This window comes from Stegostoma tigrinum, chromosome 34, assembly GCF_030684315.1.
Source record: "Stegostoma tigrinum isolate sSteTig4 chromosome 34, sSteTig4.hap1, whole genome shotgun sequence".
In the NCBI taxonomy this organism is placed as follows: Eukaryota; Metazoa; Chordata; class Chondrichthyes; order Orectolobiformes; family Stegostomatidae; genus Stegostoma; species Stegostoma tigrinum.
Genome location: NC_081387.1, coordinates 11,141,100 through 11,163,178, shown reverse-complemented (window position 1 = coordinate 11,163,178; position 22,079 = coordinate 11,141,100). Strand labels below are relative to the sequence as shown.

The following is a 22,079-nucleotide window of genomic DNA, read 5'->3' as shown; positions in this document are numbered from 1 at the left end:
GTTACAGAGGAAGGTGCTGTGATGCTGGGGGTGGGGGTGGGTGTTGGGACAGAAGGAAGAGTAGACCAGGCTGTACTGGAAGGAACGGTCCCTATGGAAGGTGGACAAGGGAGGGGAGAGGAATATGTGTCTGGTGGTGGCATCTTGTGGGAGATGGTGGAAATGGCTTCTGATGCTCTTCTGATGCTGGTGGGATGCGGTTAGGGTATTGTTGAAAGATAATGGAGCCACAGTAGTCAGAGGGAATGTGGTGGCCCAGTAATATGATCACCAGCCTGTTGATCATTTGGGTAATATTCTGTGGATTGGGGCTCAAATCCCACTGTGCAGATGATGGAATTTGAATTCAATAGAACTATACTGATATATTGAAGATATTCAGATATCTATATCTGAAAATGAGCATCTAGCAATGATGAGGAAACCATTGTCATGGAAACTCCCACCTGATTCTCTATTGCCCTTAGAGGAAGCAAACTACTGTCCTTACTTGATCTGACTGATGTGTGTTTCCAAAGCCATAAGAAAGCAATTGACTCTGAAACAGGGATGGGCATCAAATGCTGGCCGAGCAAGTGTCATCTACATCTTGTGAATGAATAAAAAAAATTAATATCAATTGCTGATGAGCTTCAGTATCAGCACTGCAGCCTACTAGTCTCTCACCACCATTATATCAGTGAGGAGCTAGGACACAATGATGCACACAGCTACAATCAATAGTGCACACTCGGGAGCTCAATCTCAGCAACAAGTTCCTGAATCTTCCAGGTTTCTTGTAAGACAATGGTCCTTCCATCAGTACTTGATTAGATTTTGTGGAAGCTCAGTAAATTTTCCCATGGGCCTGGTTTCAGACTATACAAGGAGGGTGGATCAACTGGTCCCAGGCAACTGCCTTAACAATACTGCACTCACTCCTGACCAACGGCTGCTGTTACACCAGGAGAAGAATCTGAAGATTTGGCATGTTCTAAGTATGTTTATAAGATCATTGTTGCCCTCCACCTGTCTCTCTCCCTGTCAGATCTTCGGATAAAACACCTGAGGTCAGTTTTTGAATATACTCAAACTTTCCGTGCAAGCCTGTTTGATGCTGATGAGGACGGTGTGAACATCAGTGTTCCCTGGGAGTATTCTGTCCCCTGGACAAAGTGTCAGGGAGTTCTTCCCCAGGTCTTACTGCATTTCCCATGTGCCATTTGCCACCTGCCTACCTGACGAGAACTGCCCCTGCCTCCAAACACTTGTTAATGTACTTCAGTGCAAAGGGTTGGTCAGTTTACAATCTGTCAGGCACTTTGTTCAGCATTTCTACCCAATGCATTTGGTCAGGTAACCAAGGTTTCAGGATCATCACTCAGTCTCTGTCTATTCATATGCTTCAAGATTGTTTCTTAGTTTACTTGTTGAGGGTTGAAGATCACCTGCCAGCCATTACCAGAGGGGTACACAGGTTGTCAAAAATCTCTCTGTGATCAATTCAGGAATATCTGTAGAATCTAGCGGCCTCAATGCAGGGAATGCAATGTTTGTCTTCAACCTTGTCATTGTCCCCGAATACTTGGAATTGTTTATGTTTTTCCAAACAGAGAAAGGCAGAGTTTTAATGCTGTGCCCCCTGATTCCTCAGGAGTTCTATGTTATTTGAAAAAGTACTACTCAATTAAAGCACCATAATTCACAGAGACGCAGAAGTGCTGTGATGCAGAAAGAGGCCGTTGTCTGCACTGCCTCTCTAAATGAACATTCTGATTTCGGGCTATTCTCCTATTTCCCTTGCATGTTGTTTCCATTAAATAATCATGTAATGCTGTCTCGAAAGCCTCAGTTGATTCTGCTTCCATCATACTTCCAGGCAATGTGTTCCAGATCTGAACCATTCATTCTAAACTTGTGTTTGCTTCTTTTGCAACTCAGTTTATATGTATGCCCCACTCATTCTTGGTTTTTCTTTTGAGTGGGAAGACATTCTCCCTACCTACTCCATTCAGCCCCACATCTTTTTGATGTTTTTTCCACTTAATGTTCTTCAATCAAAAAAGAACAGTCCTGAACTCTTCTATTTATTATCATAACTTAAGTTTCTCAACCGTGGGACCATTGTTGCAAATGCCTTCTGTCTATTGAATTTATCTCTTTCCTGTAGTGTGGCTGCCCTGAACTGGATACAAAGCTGTAGCTGAGGTGTAATGATAACAAAGTGTGAAGCTGGATGAACACAGCAGGCCAAGCAGCATCTCACGAGCACAAAAGCTGACGTTTTGGGCCTCGGCCCTTCATCAGAGAGGGGGATGGGGAGAGGATTCTGAAATAAATAGGGAGAGAGGGGGAGGATAGAGGAGAAGATAGGTGGAGAGGAGAGTACAGGAGAGTTACATTGGGAAAGAGATTCCCTGAGGTTCGTCCCGAGGGAGGAGGGTAACTTCTTCAGGTTAGGCATCCCTGGAAGATGCTTCGCAGTGAGGTTAAAATTGTGATCAGAGATAATGGGAACTACAGATACTGGAGAATCCAAGATAACAAAGTGTGAAGCTGGATGAACACTATCGCTGAGGTGTAATGTCTGTCTTCATCACATCCTCGCTCGTGTATTGTGTCCCTGTAAATACACTATATTTTGTACATTGCTCTCTCCACTTGTCCTTCGATAACCTGTGCACATTTACAGCAAGGTCCCTCTGCTCCTTCACTTCTCTCCTCGCAGTTGATGACTCTCCCAAGTTTTGTGTCATCCACATGCTTTGAAATTGCTCTTGCACACAGAATCACAATCATTCGTCATGAATTACTGCAACCTTTCCTGCTGCTCAGGTAACATGGTGTCCACATCACTAGTGTTTTTTTCTGAATATCCTATAACTTTTCTTACTTTTCTTTATGAAAGACATATTATTATTCATCTCTCCAAACTAGTTTTCAGCTAAACCTAGTTATTCCTGAAGGACTAATTTCCCTAATTTCTCAAATTTGCATCAAACACATATCAAAGGTCCCAGAATTATCTGACTGTTATTGACTTTGTTCAGCACTACCTCTCTGCAGATCACCTCATTCAGTCATATTTCTTATTCTTTGGATGGAGTGCTGTTAATTTCTCCATTTGTCCATTTTACTCCCTCTCACTGCTAACACATTCATTGCCATCATGTCAGTTTCTCTGCTCAGTGCTTGACTCAGTGTTTTCCTGTTGTGCAGGTCACAATCTATGAAGTTACATAATATCCCAGTATCAGACCACACTTTGTTTACTTTCAAATAATCTTATCAAAAGTTCAAAGTGTCTGATTTTCATGTATCCTCTCCTGCATGGTTCTGATGTCTCAGAGGGTGATGAAAATGTCCCTTTCAGTACTCTGAGAAAGTTCATAGTCATGGATATAAAAATGTCATTCCAAACATATAAACCTGTCATGCACGTCCACAATTTGAATTCACAAGAATGGATAGCAATACAATATACTATCTCTTGTTGAATTATAAGTTGAGTTGGGATATTCAAGTTTTGCCTGGGGTGCTGCATCCTTTCTCAATACCTTTACCCCTCACACTCAACCACTTCCTAAGATTAAGACCATTCCTTGACATCAAGTTGCTGAAAACTGGCATCTGCTCTTCTGGGAGCTCATCCACTCAGCACATGACTGAAAATGGATGCAAATGGGAATATAAGAATTAGGAGCAGTAGTGAGCAATTCAACGCCTCGAGCCTAACACTCAGTGTGGTCTCAACCCATGTTCCTGCCAGTTTCCCGTATCCCGTCCATCCATGACTGATTAAAAACTTGTCTGTATCCTCCTAAACTTCACTAAATGTCGCAGTATCTACTTCACTCTGGGGTACTGAATTCCACACATTCATGATCAAATTGTCTTTTGTTCTGAAGTGTTTTACTCCAGTTTCATTCAGGATGAGGCAGTGTGTACAGCCTCCTTTTCCTGTTGATTACCATTCACAACTGGGTACGGAAGGATTGTAAACACGCACAGGTCTCTCTGCTACTGCCCCCAACCTGGTGAGCACACGTCCACATTTGCCTGATCAGAGTTGGTCCAAGTTACTAGACAGATTCACTTCTCCACGAAACTCCTGGAGCAATCAAAATCAGGATCCACTGACTGGGCAGGAGGAGCAGACAGGGTCTTGAAGATTACTTTTTGCCAATCCTCAGCATTCTAGCTCCAAATTCGCAATGAGGGCCTGGAATGGTCCGAGGGCATCGTGCTCCAGTTAAAGCTCTCTTGTACGAAAACCAATGTCAGTTTCTCATTTTAGCTTCTCTAGTAATCACCTACGTGGTCATTGTTAAATGTATTTCTAAAGTCTATGTATTCTTCATCCACCACATCCCCCTATCATGTGTCTATCATCTCCTCAAACAAAGATGACTGGTTTGACAAGTTGTTTCTATCTTTTTGCACACTCTGCACTGGGTGTAGTTTTTAATTATTAATTCCTTTCAGTTCTATCTGTCAGGGACTCAGTATTGTTCTTCTATACATCAGGAGGACATGTCTTCAGAATAGGACTAAGGACAGAGACAGGAAGTGGAAGAAAAAAATTATTTTATTTTTGCAGCTTCAGCAAAGACAACATTAGTGCAATGGAATCTACGTTGAAAGAATAAATCAAGTATCCTGAACAGATAAACCTAAATGATCAGAAATGCAAACTTTGGCAAGATTTGGGGCTGCAGTGTGAGAACAAAACGATAAAAATGTAACAACTTTAAGAAATCCAGACGTCCAATTAAATAAAATCACTTGCTTTTGCTTTACTTATAAAATATTCAAAAATGAATTAACACACAAATCTTTTATCACTGATTTGTAATAACACTAAGAATTTGCGACATAAATCTCAGGACCAGCTGCAAGATTCATTTGTGTGGGAGATGGCATGACTCGGGGGGCCATACTTTTACGGTGAGAGGAGAAATATTTTAAAAAGACATGAGCACCACAGTGAGTGGTCCATGTGTGGAATGAAATTCCAAAAGGAAGTGTTGGAAATAGGTACAGTTACAACATTTATATTTGGATACGTACATGAATAAGAACTATTTGGAGGGGTATGCAGGCAGGTAGGACTAGTTTAGTCTGGGATTATGTTCGGCATGGATTGAAGGGTCTGTTTCTGTTCTGTATGACTAGATGCTTCATAAACAGCTGAACAGAATCTTTGAGTCAGAGAGAGAGGAACAGAAAATAGTGGTGCCTTGAACCCAAGGCATGAGAGCTGCAAACCATGATTACCCTGCTTGAATGAGGCTTTGCACCAGGAAGTTTATAAATTGATAGAAGTGTGAAAATAGGAAATAATTTAAGTCAGAGAGTCTGAGGCTGCAGCATGCCATGAGCAGGAGATCAATTCATGACATCTATTGCCATTTGGCAGTGTATACCAAATTAAAAGTAACAATTGGCTTCAGTCAGTCTCTGTAACAAGAGCATGGAAAAGGCTTCACTCAGTATTTAAGGTGCATGAAAATTGAAATGAAATCTGGGATGATCTCACTGAAGAGTGACTGACAAAGAGATCAGGTGTATGTGCTGAATTGACTGACAGGACAATGCATGTGGCATGACCATTGGGCGGTGATCTATGGAGATGAAATTTTTCTGAGGAAAAATAGTCAAGGCTTAAAAGTTGTTTCTCATTGTCCAGAGGGTAGTTAAGATTTAACCAGTTGTGCAGTGACATGTGGTCCATGCCAGATAAGGATGACAGATTTCTTTCCCGAAAGGGCATGAGTGAACCAGATGACTTTTTATGACAATCAGTGATGATTATGTGGTCACCATTAAACCAGCTCTTAATTCTAAATTTGACTGAATTTGTATTTCACCATCTGCCACAGAATTATTTGAACCTGTGCCCCCACAAAATATTAAGCTGGCCTTCTGGATTCTCAGGGCAGTGACCTCAGCACTGTGCCACCATCTGCGCCGAATGTGAAACTCTCCATATCATGTCAGATGTTGTCTCAATAATCTATAATTAACAAAGTGATATCATTTCTCAAATCCAGATCGTCTATTACTCCAGAAATTGCAGGAGAATTAACCAGAAGATCAATCACAGTAATGGAAATCGAGTTTCTAGCAGGACATCAGAGACCACTGGGGAAGAGAAATAGCATGGTTACAGACCACAGAAAACCCAGCAGACCCTGAAGCATCTCCCACAAACACCAGCAGCAAAACACAGAAACCCATTCCCGAAGCATCAGTAAAACCCCTTAGACCCACACCCTAAAGACCAGCAAAACCCACAGGGGCACAGGAAGATAGTGAGGCCATTTAGCCCCTCAATCCTGTTCCACTGTTCAATGAGATCACGGGTAGTCTGGCACCTCAATCTATTTACCCATCTTCAACCTGTCCCTTAATTTTCAGTTTTATTGATTTTTATTTCACCAAAGCCAACTTTGCATGAATTTTCTTTTGAGGAGAGTTCGAACCATTTCCTGCTCTGTTTGTGTGGAAGCGTTTCCTATTTTCACTCTCAGTGGGTGCAATTCTAATTACACTGACATTCAAGTCCAAGACGCTCCAACCATTGGAAGCAGTTCCCCTCTATCTACCATGTCCGCTTCTCCTAATATTGTGCTGAAAATTTTGTCAAACATTAAGATTGACAAGTCGCCAGGCCCGGACCAGATTTGTCCTCGGCTGCTTTGGGAAGCGAGAAATGCAATTGCTTCGCCACTTGCGAAGATCTTTGCATCCTCGCTCTCCACTGGAGTCGTACCTGAGGACTGGAGAGAGGCAAATGTAATTCCTCTCTTCAAGAAAGGAAATAGGGAAATCCCCGGCAATTATAGACCAGTAAGTCTCACGTCTGTCGTCTGCAAGGTGTTAGAAAGGGTTCTGAGGGATAAGATTTATGACCATCTGGAAGAGCATGGCTTGATCAAATACAGTCAACACGGCTTTGTGAGGGGTAGGTCATGCCTTACAAACCTTATCGAGTTTTTTGAGGATGTGACTAGAAAAGTTGATGAGGGTCGAGCTGTGGATGTGGTGTATATGGACTTCAGTAAGGCATTTGATAAGGTTCCCCATGGTAGGCTCATTCAGAAGGTCAGGAGGAATGGGATACAGGGGAACTTAGCTGTCTGGATACAGAATTGGCTGGCCAACAGAAGACAGCGAGTGGCAGTAGAAGGAAAATATTCTGCCTGGAAGTCAGTGGTGAGTGGGGTTCCACAGGGCTCTGTCCTTGGGCCTCTACTGTTTGTAATTTTTATTAATGACTTGGATGAGGGGATTGAAGGATGGGTCAGCAAGTTTGCAGACGACACAAAGGTCGGAGGTGTCGTTGACAGTGTAGAGGGCTGTTGTAGGCTGCAGCGGGACATTGACAGGATGCAGAGATGGGCTGAGACGTGGCAGATGGAGTTCAACCTGGATAAATGCGAGGTGATGCATTTTGGAAGGTCGAATTTGAAAGCTGAGTACAGGATTAAGGATAGGATTCTTGGCAGCGTGGAGGAACAGAGGGATCTTGGTGTGCAGATACATAGATCCCTTAAAATGGCTACCCAAGTGGACAGGGTTGTTAAGAAAGCATATGGTGTTTTGGCTTTCATTAACAGGGGGATTGAGTTTAAGAGTCGTGAGATCTTGTTGCAGCTCTATAAAACTTTGGTTAGACCGCACTTGGAATACTGCGTCCAGTTCTGGGCGCCCTTTTATAGGAAAGATGTGGATGCTTTGGAGAGGGTTCAGAGGAGGTTTACCAGGATGCTGCCTGGACTGGAGGGCTTATCTTATGAAGAGAGGTTGACTGAGCTCGGTCTCTTTTCATTGGAGAAAAGGAGGAGGAGAGCGGACCTAATTGAGGTATACAAGATAATGAGAGGCATAGATAGAGTTGATAGCCAGAGACTATTTCCCAGGGCAGAAATGGCTAGCACGAGGGGTCATAGTTTTAAGCTGGTTGGTGGAAAGTATAGAGGGGATGTCAGAGGCAGGTTGTTTACGCAGAGAGTTGTGAGAGCATGGAATGCGTTGCCAGCAGCAGTTGTGGAAGCAAGGTCATTGGGGTCATTTAAGAGACTGCTGGACATGTATATGGTCACAGAAATTTGAGGGTGCATACATGAGGATCAATGGTCGGCACAACATTGTGGGCTGAAGGGCCTGTTCTGTGCTGTACTGTTCTATGTTCTATGTTCTAATATTTCAAAACCTCCATCAAATCAGCCCTTAACGTTCTACATTTTAGGGAACACGGCCCCAGTTTGTTTAATCTCTGTGTCATTTAACCCTTGAAGACCAGCTTTCATTCAGGTCTATCGACACTGCACTCCCTCCAATACCATAAATCCCCTCACAATCTAGTTTCCTGAACTGCGCTCAGTTCTCTATCAGGTCCAGACCCCACCCACTTCTCTGCATTCCACAAGCACCCAGAAATGCAGAATTCTAGGACAGCAACGCTGAACTCAAGGAACAAACTACAGTGAGAACTGTCATCGTATTGACTCCCTTTAGAAAGGCTGCATCCAGGACAAAAAGTGTCCGGTTATTTCTATAGCCCAAACCCCACCCCTCAGAGGTACATTGAGGCTTACACCCAGACAGGATCAGCCCTCTCCAGGAGGTCAGTCTAAATGCTCCGTGTTGAACTATGTAAGCTTGTCGTTAGTGATCACACAGAGACAGAGAGAGAGAGAGAGAGAGAGAGAGAGACTGAGCACAGAGTACACCCTCCAGATTGTCCAATTCACACCAGCTCCAATCCCCCAGTTACAATGACCTGTTCCCAACAATGAACAACAATGTTCATACCTCAGGAAATGACAGAACTGGAGCTTGTTTCATCAGAAGCTGTTAAGGGAAACACAAGATTAAAAATCATTCATTATCACAGCAACAGAAAGAATGAGACAGAGAATATGTAACAGAGGCAGCGAGAAACAAGAGGGTGAGACAATAATAGACAGCAAGAAACGAGAGAAACAGAACAAAATGAGAGAGCGACAGAAAGAGCATGATAGAGAGAAACAAATAAGAGAGAAAGCACGAGAGGAAAAATGAGAGACAGAACAAACAATTGAGAGAAATGAGAGCCAGAGACGTAAAGAGTGTGAGAGGGAGAAATGTACGAAAGAGAGATTGTATGAGAGGGCTAAACGAGAGACAGAGAGCACACGAGACCAAGAGAAGAATGACAGACAGACAGACAGACAGATCAGACAGAGAACAGAAACAGAAACTGCTTGAGAAACACACTATGTCTGGCAGCATCTGAGGAGACAGACAGCAGAGTTAACACTTTGGATTCAGTGACCCCTCAACAGAACTCCCAGAACGAAATGTCACTGGACTCAAAATGTTTCTTGTTTTCTCTCCACAGATGCTGACAAACCTAATTAGTTGCCTCAGCAATTTATGTTTTCTTTTCTGTTTCAGATCTCCAGCATTTGCAGATTTTTTGTTTGAAACAGAAAAGCAGCTCATCGTACACAAACACAGATGCCGAGAGGTGAATTATCAGCTTACCGTTTGTGGGGCTGTACTTCTTCTTCTCTCCTCCTGTAAATCAAGGAATGTTTGGTGAGTGTCGAGAGACTGTCAGAAAATCAGAAGAAATGTTGGAGACCCTCACTCCCAATTAGACTCAGCCCCTTGTGTCCACTTCTCTCTGAGCTGCTGAAGCCCAACAGTGAACTGAGAGCCAAACACAATCTGAAATATCTGACTTCACATTCACAACCTGAGACTCTGAACCCTGAGACCTTCCACCTTACCCTGAGAAATGGCACTGTCACAGACCCTCCTTCACAAACTGAGGCCCTCTCCCCACAGCCTCAGCCATTGCTAACCCAGAGACTGAGTCATAAACACAGAGGTTCCTTGCCCACCCTCCGAACCCAAGCAAACAGCCGGGGACCATGAGACGCTGCAGCAGAATTAGGCCATTCAGCCCATCAGGAATGCTCCACCATTCAATCGTGACTGACATGTTTCTCAACCCCATTCCCCTGCCTTCCCCTATAACCCTTGATCCCCTTACCAATCAAATATCTAACTATCCGTCTTAAGGATGTTCAGTGTCTTGGCCTCCACACCCTCCAGCAACAATGGATTTCCACAGAATCACCATTGTCTGGCTGAGGAAGTTCCTCCTCAATTATAAAGGATTGTCCCTTCTCACACTATACTGGCCCCTTTGGTCCTAGTCTCTCCTGCTCATGGAAAAATCTCCACATCCACTCTATCCAGGCCTCTCAGTAATCTGTAAGTTTCAATGAGATTCACCCCCGACCTTCAAAACTCCAGGAAACACAGACCCAGAGTTCTCACCAACTCCTCATTTGACAAACCCTTCAACCCAGGGATCATTCTTGTAAACCTCTTCTGGATTCCCAAGGGCAGCACATCCTTTCTTAGACATGGGGCCCAAAAGTGCTCACAATGTTCCTTCGCTTTATTCTGGCCAACTCCCTTCTGGCTCTGCAACTCCCTGAGATCCCAGAGAGAAGCTGCAATTTTCAACACAAACCCTTACCTTTCTTCTTGTAAATGATGACAACCCCAACAGCGACAGCAATGATCCCAAGGACTCCAAATACAACCCCAACAATGACAGGAACCTGGGAGAGAGACGTCGGGTCTGTCAGATAGAGAGAGAGAGAGAGAGAGAGAGAGAGAGAAAATCAGAGCGAGTGAGAGAGAAGAAAAAATGTGGGAGAGAGACAGACAAAGAGAGAGGGGAGGCAGGGAGACAGAGACAGACAGCAAGAAAGTAAAGAAAAATGTGTGTTATACAGGATATACTGCATACATTCAGGTCATTTGGTCCAATCAGTATATCCTCACTTTTATCCACTGAAGCTCCTTCCTGATCTAAATCCGTCATTGACACTTGCTATTCCTTTCTAATTTCCACTTAAATACATTTGAACAAGTCAGGCTCCCTGCAGCACCAGGCTTCACATTCTCCCCTTTCTTTGGCTGGAGAAGTTTCTTTTGAATTCCTCCTGGAATTTTTCGTGATTGTCTTGTGTTGGTAATCTCGAGTTTCTTCACCAAACACACGCTGTGCACCCACTCTATCAAAATGTTTTATCCATTTAAAGATCTCGATAGTCTCACCCTTCAGAATTTATTATTCCTGTCCTTGGGATTTTGGATTGCTTGTCTCCTGTCACAAAGCCTTATCTCAAGCTCATCTCTGCCCTCTCGTAGAATATCTGGAAATGTCTCTCATTCCTTGGACTGCCTGAGATTCCTGACTCTTCTTGAGAATGTTTGGTGCTGCGGCCCATAATAAAAATGGGAATTTAATTCTGAAACTCTGTTTAAATAAAACAATATTCATGGTCATGGGAGAATTCACAGTTGGGGGCTGAGTGATGCTGTAGGGTCCAGAAAAGCTTCAATCCTGGTTGTGACGGCACATTTGTTTCCCCCGTCACCACCAGCGGTTTTAGTTTCACCAAGACGGGATCTTTCTGTGCCCATGGGCTGATATTGTCAGCAGTGACTGGAAGGGTGTCCAGGAAGTGTACAACCAGAATGGACTCTTCCAGGGGAAGCACACCACCACTGGGGTATCTATCAGCGGGAGGCAGCTCAACGCTTCTGTACCACGATAAACCGATATTCCTGGCCCTGGGATGGGAGTGAAATGGCAGCAGGAATGCCAATGCCGGCCACATGCGAGAGAAACAGTTTACTTCAGGCACGCACTGTTTTCTCTCACTGCCACTGTCCTTTGACTGAGGAAACCTTCTGAATCCCCTGTTACAATTCTGTTTCTTTTTTTCTGACCACCCCATCAGCTGTTTTTGTTTCAATCTATTTCATTACAGTAAAGGGGTACTAGAAACTGCAGATGCTGGAGAATCTGAGATCACAAGGCATATAGAGCTGGATAAACACAGCAGGCCAAGTAGCATCAGAGGAGCAGGAAGGCTGATGTTTCGGGCCTAGACTTTTTTTTCAGAAGAACGGTCTAGGCTTCAAACATCAGCCTTCCTGCTCCTCTGACGCTGCTTGGTCTGCTGTGTTCATCCAGCTTTGCACTTTGTTTTCCCAAATTACAGTAAAACTGTTCACAATGATTAGGAGTTGAAGTTCTCAAACCTTGTTTGTGTTTATTTGATTCCAACCCGACTCCACAGGATTAAGGAGATTTTGTAACTGGCACTTAAGGATTGATGGGTAGAATAATAAATCAAAGGGTGAAGGCAACAGCTAAATCTCCTGTTTACATCTGTCAGCCAGGGCTCCCTCATTAACCCAGGTTACCCAAATCAACAAATTCATATTCTATGTGGAACAAAAACAGAAGTTTCCGGAAAAGCTCAGCAGGTCTGGCAGCATCTGTGAAGAAAATAGTCAGAGTTAATGTTTCAGGTCCAGGGACCCTTACTCAGAATGACCTCACCGGACCCGAAACCTTAACTCTGATTTCTTCCTCACAAATGATGCCAGACCTGCTGATCTTTTCCAGCAACTTCAGTTTTTGTTCCTGATCGGCATCCACACATCATTCGGTTTTTATTTCATATTCTATTGGATCCACCTGGCCCCACTATAGAATTCAATGGATACAGCAGGTTCTGTCACACTAATGTCAGATGATATACCATATTCCTTAACCCTGCAGTGTTCTTGGATCTTTAAGATGCTGGAAATAGCAATGTACTCCAGGATACACTGGGATATGTCCTACCATAGCACCCCTGGATTCACTGTCTTTATGACTGCTCTCCAGCAATGGTGCGAGCAATGTGACACACTGATGTCAATATTTTTGCCCCCTCTCTATCCTAATAATGAGAAAAAGTTCTTACCATAAATCACCACCAGCTTGTCCTCCAGCCCACTGTGTTCCACCCGACAGGAGTACTCGGCCTGATCCACCGGATCAAATTCTATCCATTTCCGGATCTGGTAGGTCCTGTCATGATTGGGTAAGATTCCAGTGGACAGGGTCTCATCGATCAACACTCCATCCCTCCACAGAGTCACCTCGATGGCTTGGGGGTAAAACCCGGTGACGAGACAGGACAGCCGGTTGGAATCGCCCAGACGGGTAAGGGACACAATGGGGGCAGCTGAGGGAGAGAGGAACATGAGTCAGTGCACGAACATCAGGATAGAGAAAGGCCCAGGCACCAGTCAACTGAACAAGTCTCACCTCAACCACACGCCCTCCCCTCTTACGCAGCTACCCCAAAACACTCAGTCTGACTGCCTCAATCCCCGACATGCTCCCTGTAAAGAAAACTGTGGGGTCTATTTATCTATATTTATGAACAAATGTTATTTATTGCCAGTTTGGGTTTCTGAGTTCATTCGGTGGTGAGCTTCACGTATGCTTGAGAGTTAAGCATTAACTTGAGAGTATTTTTGCAGCCATAGTGAATAGGTTGAGACTTAACTTCAAATTAACTCAATTGTATGTATTTTGGTCGAGTTTTATGATGTAACTATATGAACGAGCTTTGCTGTAGAAGGTCAGAAGAGGCTTTTTCTAAGATAAAGAGTCAGACCCACAGATTAGAAACGGCAATTTTAGTTTTGGTTTTGAGCCATTCTCTGAAATTCTTGGAACAGGATGGCTATGTAGACCAGTGTTCTGGAGGCAAGAAGAGTGTATCCTGAAAGATTACCTTAGAGTGAACAGTTCTTGTTCGTCCTAGACCAGATATGTTGGGATAAAGCCCTGAAAAGGTTGCTTCTAGCCGAGTATGTTGAAGTTCAGGTGTATGACAGTTCCTTCCAAGAATTATCTGCGGCTCCATTCCAAAATTAAATTTATAAATTACTTAAATCCACTGAGGTGTTAAATATCAGGATCCTGCAGTGAGTACTGTACAAGATCTGACTTGGGTACTGTACCAAGGGTGGGTTGTCAGTCCGATCCAAATGCTGGTTTGTTTCTTTTTATTTCTCAAAGACATTAACAGGTTTATACTTTTCCTGGGTGTTTAATAATAATTGGATCTGTTTCATAGGTGGAAGATGTGTTTATTTCTATCTTCTTATACGACGTTAAGGATTGGGAAATTAGACATGCACAGTATTTAGTCGTTTCAATCTAACATATGGAAATGATGCATGTGGAGTACTTAAATTAAAGTTAATAAACTAAAGTTCAGAAACAACTCTTTATATCTCTGTCACAAATTTATGAGACAGTCCGAAAGCTGAGTGGCACCATTTGAGTTAAAGAGTTTTAGAGTTGTACAGCACAGAAACAGACCCTTTGGGCTAACCCATTCATGCTGAACAAATATCCTACTTTAATGTTGTCTCATTTGCCTCTATTTGGCCCATATCAGTCTAAACCCTTCCTATTCATGGACCCATCCAGATTCCTTTTAAAGCTGACAAAAGAAAATCTGAATGAACCTCAACAGAAAGTACATTATCCATCAAAATAAGATCACGCAATCTTAGGATCTTGTCCATGATCTAATTTGTCATGTAATAATATCAGATGCGATCAAAATAGGCCCTTGACTCACAGCACTTCCCTCCCCATCCCCACTCATTCACTCACTGACCCTCACTCCCTGCCTCACTCACCAACTTCCAGTTCTCTCTGTCCGTACTCCAGGTATTTCCTCAGCCATGTGCCACACTCCTTCTCCAGGTATTGCTTCCATTGCCGGTTGCCTGACACGTCCTGGTCCCACCTGTTTTTGATGCTCTCTCCCCAAGGAACCGGGCTCACCCACACCATGTGCTCCTTGTCAAAGCTGAGGACATCTCGTCCATTCCACGCGTACTGATTGAACCCAACCAGAACCACATCGTCCCTCAGGTCACAGCCAGTCATCATCTGGTATGTGTAGATCCCTGTCAATCAGAAACACAAGTTGCCAGTCAGAGACAGACCATCATCCCTGTTAATCAGAAATGTGAACTGCCAACAGGGTTCATCTCCACGAGAAACTCTGTCTGGAACTGATCAAAACAACATCAACTCCCCACATGGCTTTCCCCAAATAACCCCTGAACCTGCAGAACAACGAGATATGAAACAGGGAAAGGGACACAGTCGATAAGAATTTTTTTCCCACTGGTTGGGGACTCACTAGGGGTGGGTCCAGACTGTCCTAACAGAGATGTTACGAAGCACTCCGACACACAAAGGGTGGTAGATGTTTGCAACAAATGGCAAAGGTTGCTGGGTCAGTTGTCAATTTCTAAATCTGTGACAGATGCATTTTTGATAAACACAGCTTTTAAGGGACACGGACCAAAAACGAGTATGTGGATTTAGGCCACGGATCAGCCATGGTTTCAATGAAAAATGGAACAAGCTAGAGGGGCTGAATGGCCTATTCCTGCTCCTCGGTTCCAAGTAACCCCCCCGGAGAATCCGAGCAGTGGGGTGGTATGGACTCACCACTTGTCTGGTTGATCCGTTCCATGATCCTGGGAACAAAGGCTCTGAAATCCAGCTCCTGCAACTGGGCAAGGTATAGTTTCCGCAACCAGGCCTTACGTCCCTCGCTCTCCACCATCCACTGTTCCCGAGGAATCAACACCTTCTGATCGCCGTCGTACTTGATAAACTGGACCCCGTCCACATATCCAACAATGACAAACTGCGGGTAACCAGAAACTGGAGTCATAGCACTCAGGAAATACCGAAGAGAGTGAGTTTCTGAAACACAGAGAGGAAATCCAATAGGGTATGCAGCTCAAAAGACCGGTCACACGTTTCCACTCACACCTCACTTTATACTCTACGCCTGTATTCAGGAGGTCAGGTTCCCACCTTCCGCTTTCTGAACCAGCCTGCCTGGCTCTTATTATTTTTACACATATAGCTCCAGGTCTCCACATAGGCTTTGGAATATTACCCCTCTTTTGACTTCTTTTTTCTTCCTGTCAAAAAGTATAAATTGGCATTTTTGCACATTAAATTTGAGTTGCCACTTGTTGGCCCGTTCTACCCACATTTCCGTCTCCTCTTGAAGTCTGTCAGGATCCTCGTCATCGTTTACAATGCTGCAAGATTTGCATTGTTTGCAAATTGTAGTATGTTGTCTGTACAGATCTGGATCATTAATATCCATCAGAATACCACACAGCTGCTCTGAGGTTCCACACAGACTGATCGTAAATCGTCACGGCACACTGGCCTCAGAATTCTGTACACCAAGCAAATCTTTGAGAGAATGTAGCAGGAAAGGCAGAGATTTGAATACTGACCCTTTGGAAGATTAGGATGCAGTGATTGGGAGTGTGATGGTGGAAGATTCAATTGAGACTTTCAATCAAATATTGGATAATTACTTGAAGAGATGGAAATTGCAGAGTAAAGCGACAAAGACAGGAGAGTGGGACTGGCTGTGAGCTGTGAACCCTTGGAATTCTCTAAGACTCAAAACTGTTGGAGCCAGTTTGCTCGATATGCTCAAGAGTGAGCTGGATGTGGATCGAGGGGTATGGAGAGAAAGCGGGAATGGAGTCCTGAAATTGCATGATCAGTCAGGAACGACTTGAATTGTGGTGCAGGCTTGAAGGGCCAAATGGTCTGCTCACAGTCACAGTGCCATTGAGATACACAGCTCAGAAACAGACCCTTCAGTCCAACTCATCCACGCCCACTGTGACTAGATTTATACCTTTGTCAGCATTTGACCCAGAGCCCGCAAAACCCTTCCTATTCATATACCCATCCAGATGTTTTTTTAAATGCTGCAATTGTACCAGCCTCCAACAGATCCTCTAGCACCACCCTCTGCATTAAAAAGATGTCCCTTGGGTCCCTTTTAAATCTTTGCCCTCTCACCTTAAACCTATATCCTCTCCTGCTCCTATTTTCTGTTTCGGTGTTTCATGTCATTGGGTAGTGTTGGGAAACAGGTTGAAACTTGGTTTTGCTGTTATCTTGATATTTTTCTAACTGTCTTCTATAATTGGATACCTTAATTTTTTTCAACAAATTATGTTAAAAACCGCAATTCTGTATAAGGAAATTCGTAACCTCTGTGAATGTCCCACGGACAATCGGCACATAAAAAAACTATCTTAATAAATGTCATTCTGAGAATTGAGTTGTGTCGAAGTAATATCATTTAGGATCATAACGCCAGTTCAATGAAGAGCGCAGGAAGGCAAGCCAGGAGCAGCACCTGGCAGACCTAAAAGTAAGCTGTCAATGTGGTGAAGCTACAGGACTTTTGCATGTCAAACAGTGGTACCAACTCGCAATGGAGAAAATCAAGCCATACCACAATCGACAGGTCTGACATCCAGCTCTGTAATCGTCTTTCACCAAGTTGTGAGTGTGGTGGTCGCAAGCAATTCACAACAGGATGAAGCTCCAGAAATATCCCCATGGCCCAGCTGAACGACAAAGCTGAAGCTGCTGTAAACACCTTCAGCCGGAAGGGTCAAGTGGATGATCCACTGTCCTCTCCTCCTATGGTGTCCACATCACAGATTCCTGTCTTCAGCCAATTCCATTCAGTCTTTGTGACATCAAGAAATGACTGAAGACACTGGATGCTGCAAAGGCTATGAATCCTGACAATTTTCTTGTAATAGTACGAAAGACTTGTACTCCCAAATTCCCTACATCTTTGCTAAGCTGTCCTAATATAGGGACAACACTGACATTGGCTCAGCAATGGCCAGGTATTGTCCTGTGCACAAAAGGCAGGTTAAATCCAATACAAAGTTCCCATCACATCAGGCTACTCTTGGTCATCAGCAAGATGATTAATGGGGTTGCTGAGGGAGTTATCAAGGTCAGCAATAAATTGTTTAATAACATTTGGTTTGCTTTTCGCTGAAGCACAGCTTCTCATCTCATTACAGTCCAACCAAGAAAACAAAGACAAAAACAGCTGAACTCCACAGATGAGGTGAAAGTGGCAGCTCTTGAATTCAAAGCCACATTTCACCAAGTACAGCATCATACATTTGACCAAGCAAAGCCACAGGCACTGGGAAATCATTAGAAATCTCTCCACTGGCTAAAGTCTTAAGTGGGACAAAGGAAGATGATGGTGGTTTTAGGAGGTCGGTCAGCTCATCTCCAGGATCTTACTGCAGAGTTTTCTCCAGACTCAACCACTGGAACCAGGTTGACCTTGTTGACTAAAAGATCATTGTTCGGTGTTGCTCAGCTGGGCCACTTAGGAAAGCCCTGACCTACTAATATAATCAGGAAATGAGGATCTCCTCAGTTCAGGGGACTGACTCCAGGCTGGCTGGCCACAGCCAGTGTACTGTGCACAAATAAATAAAAGGTGACATGGTGACGGGATACCAGCCTCTATGCAGTCATTGCACCCTCTTCTAGTGTTTCAATACTGATTCTCCCTCCATCATAAGGTCAGACACAGGGATGTTGGCAGATAACTGCACAATATTCCGTACCATTCACAACTCCGCTGATAATCAACATAAGAACATAAGAAACAGGAGCCATCTGGCCCCTTGAGCCTGCTCCTCCATTCAATAAGCCCATGGCTGATCTTTTCATAGACTCACTTACCCACACGCTCACCACTACCTTCAATTCCTTCACTGTTCAAAAATCTATCTTTGCCTTAAAAACATTCAATTAGGTGGCCTCAACTGCTTCATGGGGCAGGGCATTCCATAGATTCACAACCTTTTGGTGAAGGAGTTCCTCCCCAACTCAGTCCTAAATTTGGTCTCACTATTTGAGGCTCCCTAGTTCAACCAGTGGGAACAACCTCCCTGATTCTATCTGATCTATTCCCTTCATTATATTATACATTCCTATAAAGGTGTCCCCCCTCATGCTTTAAAATTCCAGTGAGGATAGTCCTAGTCTACTCAATCTCTCAACATAAGCCAAACCTTTCAACATCAGAATCAACCTTATGAATTGCCTCTGTACCCCTCCAGTGCCAGTCCATCCTTCCTCAAGTATGGTGACCACAACAATACACAGCACTCCTGGCCTCACCAGCACCCTGTAAAGCTGCAGCATAGCCTCCCCACTTTTGAACTCCATTCCTCTAGCAATGAAGGACAATGTTCCATTTGCCTTCCTAATTACCCACTGCACCCGCAAACCAGCACTTTGTGATTCATGCACAAAGACACCCAGCTCCCTCTGCACAGCAGTATGTTGCAGTATATTTTTCATCACTTCAATAATATTCCATTTTGCTGTTATTGCTACCAAAATGGATGATCTCACATTTATCAACATAGTACTCCATCTACCAGACCCATGCCCACTCACTTAACTGATCCATGTCCTTCTGCAGACTTTCAGTGTCCTCTGCACACTTTTCTCCACCACTCAACTTAGTGTCATTTGCAAGCTTTGACACATTATGCTTGGATCCCCAAGTCCGAATCATCTACATTAAGCAGTCCAAGTTCAAATTAAGAAAGACCTGGACAAGATTCAGGATTGGGCTGATATGTGCCAAGCAACACCACACAATTCACAGGCAATGACCACCACAAAACCCTCAAACAATATAGAGTCTAACCATCCATCTTGACATTCAGTGGCATTACTAATTCCACACTATCACCATGCTGGAGATTAACAGTGGCTAAAAACTGACCTACATAAGCCACTTAAAACTGCATACCCTTTCTGGATGTTGCACTATGAGACCTTCTGTTATTTTATCTGTTCTGGCCTTCACCTCTATCACATCTCCACCTTTGCTCTGCCGCTGCCTTAAAAGTTCGAACACCTCAGTCTCCCGTCAGTGTTGACGAACTATTTCCACTGACTGGCCTTCTGAGTGTTTCCAGCTTCATTCTTTAGGGTCTCTCTGTGCTTTTCCAAACATTGCATTATACTTGCCGGCTGACTGAGCCCTAACTAAATTCAGGAAGCTAAACTCAAAATAAGGAGTCCCACTGAGCTCCACCCATCTCCACAGCAATATCACACATAATGGAACACCCAAAAACAGTTTATTTTCTTCATTCATAGCATGTGGGCATCACTGTTTAGGGCAGCATTTTCTGCCCATCCCGAATTTCCTCGAGAGTGTGGTGGTGAGCTGTCATTTTTAACCACATCTGTTCATGGTCCCAGGTAAAAATATGTATTCACTCCCTTGAATTTTCTTAATACTGTGAAACCTGATTAATAATGTGTCTTTTTTGATTGCAATAGCTCCAAATGTTGTATTCCAATTCCAGCTGTATGTGCTGTGGTTGCAACAGTATATTTGGTTATTTACTTCAATAGTATAATCAACAGTCACAACTAAGTTGCACTCTACAAAATGGTGATTCCCATGCAAAGGGATAAAGAATACAGAGCTGAAATCTAAGGTAACAAAGTGTCGGGCTGGATGAACACAGCAGGCCAAGCAGCATCTTAGGTGCACAAAAGCTGACGTTTCCGTAAGGGTCTCGGCCCGAAAAATCAGCTTTTGTGCTCCTGAGATGCTGCTTGGCCTGCTGTGTTCATCCAGCTGCACACTTTGTTATCTTGGATTCTCCAGCATCGGCAATTCCCATTATCTCAGAGTTGAAATCTTCCTGACTACCTTATTTACTGAGCGTGTAAGAGGTCAAAGAATTGCGTATTATTCAAATATTCAAAACCATCAGAGACGGAAACATTCTAATCAGTTCCGATTTATTAGTGCAGGAGAAATGCTCACAAACATGGATGTAGGAAATATACCTGTCCTATAAAGTGACCCGTACCTGCTTAAACAAAATAGGGCATTCTGCTCCAAAATTTAAAGTGAAACATAATAGTACCTTGAAACAGAGCTACCCATGGTTGTACAAACTCTCAAGGGTCAACTATTCTAACAGTATCAGAGATAATGGGAACTGCAGATGTTGGAGAATCCGAGATTTTAAAAAAGTGTGGAGCTGGATGAACACAGCAGGCCAAGCAGCACCTACGAAGATGTGTTCATCCAGCTCCACACTTTTTTATCCTAACAGTAACATGATTGAGTGTTAAAGTCATCGTACCTAACCAGGCACTACCGCCACCGCGCACCCCCCCCCCCCCCGCCACATCCTCTTACCCCGTTGACTGAGGACTAATGCACCAGGACCCAGCCTGGTACTGACCCCAACATCCCATTGCTGACTGACTGAGGACTAATGCACCAGGACGCAGCCTGGTACTGACCCCAACATCCCATTACTGACTGACTGAGGACTAATGCACCAGGACGCAGCCTGGTACTGCCCCCCACATCCCATTGCTCTCTGACTGAGGACTAATGCACCAGGACCCAGACTAGTACTGACCCCAACATCCCATTGCTGACTGACTGAGGACTAATGCACCTGGACCCTGCCTGGCATTGCCCCCCAGTTACCCACCGGCAGAGAGCTCTCCACACAGAAGCCCGAGCACTAACAGTCTGATCATTGTGCCTTCAGTCTCCGGCGTGGGAGGAGAAATGGGTGAGAAATCATTTTCCAGCGAAATGTCTCAGACTGCGAGCTGCACCCTGGGCTGAACTCAAACCCTGTTCCGGGTTCACTCAGGGACCTTCACACTGATTGGATCAATGATAGTTTGGGACCAATCAGAATAAAAGGAATCATTGAGTCCTCAGTCTCCGGAAGAATAGATCGCAGAAAGGTTTGAGGAATTCCTTTCGGTATCGGAATGACCCAGCCAGACCGACACTTCAGTTGCTGGGAAATGGCAATAATTCGATTGAGAAACATTTCCGGAAAGGGCGAGGCCATTCAACCCATCGGAGCTGCTAGAGCGTCCAATGATCTGAACTCCAGTGTCATCTCCCTCAAAAGCCAAAGCGCTAGACCCCAACTCTGCAGCCATACCATCAGGACGTCAGGAGACATTTTCAGATGTATTGCTCAGACAAGGGAAAAATGATTGCAAAATGAAAGTGAAACATGAGAGATAATGGGAACTGCAGATACTGGAGAATCCAAGATAACAAAGTGTGAAGCTGGATGAACACAGCAGGCCAAGCAGCATCTCAAGAGCTCTGGTGAAAAATTAGAGATGGACGATAAACGCTGCCCGGCCAATTATGTCCACATTCCATGGGCCTCCTGACACTCCCCCAACTCCTGATAAATGCAATAGTAACATTATCAGCCGCAGTCCCTCACAGGTGAAGTTGACCCTC

General features: G+C 44.1%; 1 protein-coding gene across 1 annotated transcript; it reads right to left on the bottom strand.

The window, feature by feature from the left end:
- Nucleotides 1-4,549: 4,549 nt before the first annotated feature.
- On the bottom strand, nucleotides 4,550-21,442 carry LOC125446296 (class I histocompatibility antigen, F10 alpha chain-like). Its single transcript, XM_059639521.1, has 8 exons — nucleotides 21,295-21,442; nucleotides 15,383-15,643; nucleotides 14,557-14,829; nucleotides 12,816-13,079; nucleotides 10,523-10,627; nucleotides 9,514-9,546; nucleotides 8,800-8,838; nucleotides 4,550-6,123 (listed from the first exon to the last, which is right to left on the bottom strand). The coding sequence occupies exons 1-7, from the start codon at nucleotides 21,341-21,343 to the stop codon at nucleotides 8,801-8,803; spliced, it is 1,023 nt and encodes a 340-aa protein (XP_059495504.1). The 5' UTR covers nucleotides 21,344-21,442; the 3' UTR covers nucleotides 4,550-6,123; nucleotide 8,800.
- Nucleotides 21,443-22,079: the final 637 nt, after the last annotated feature.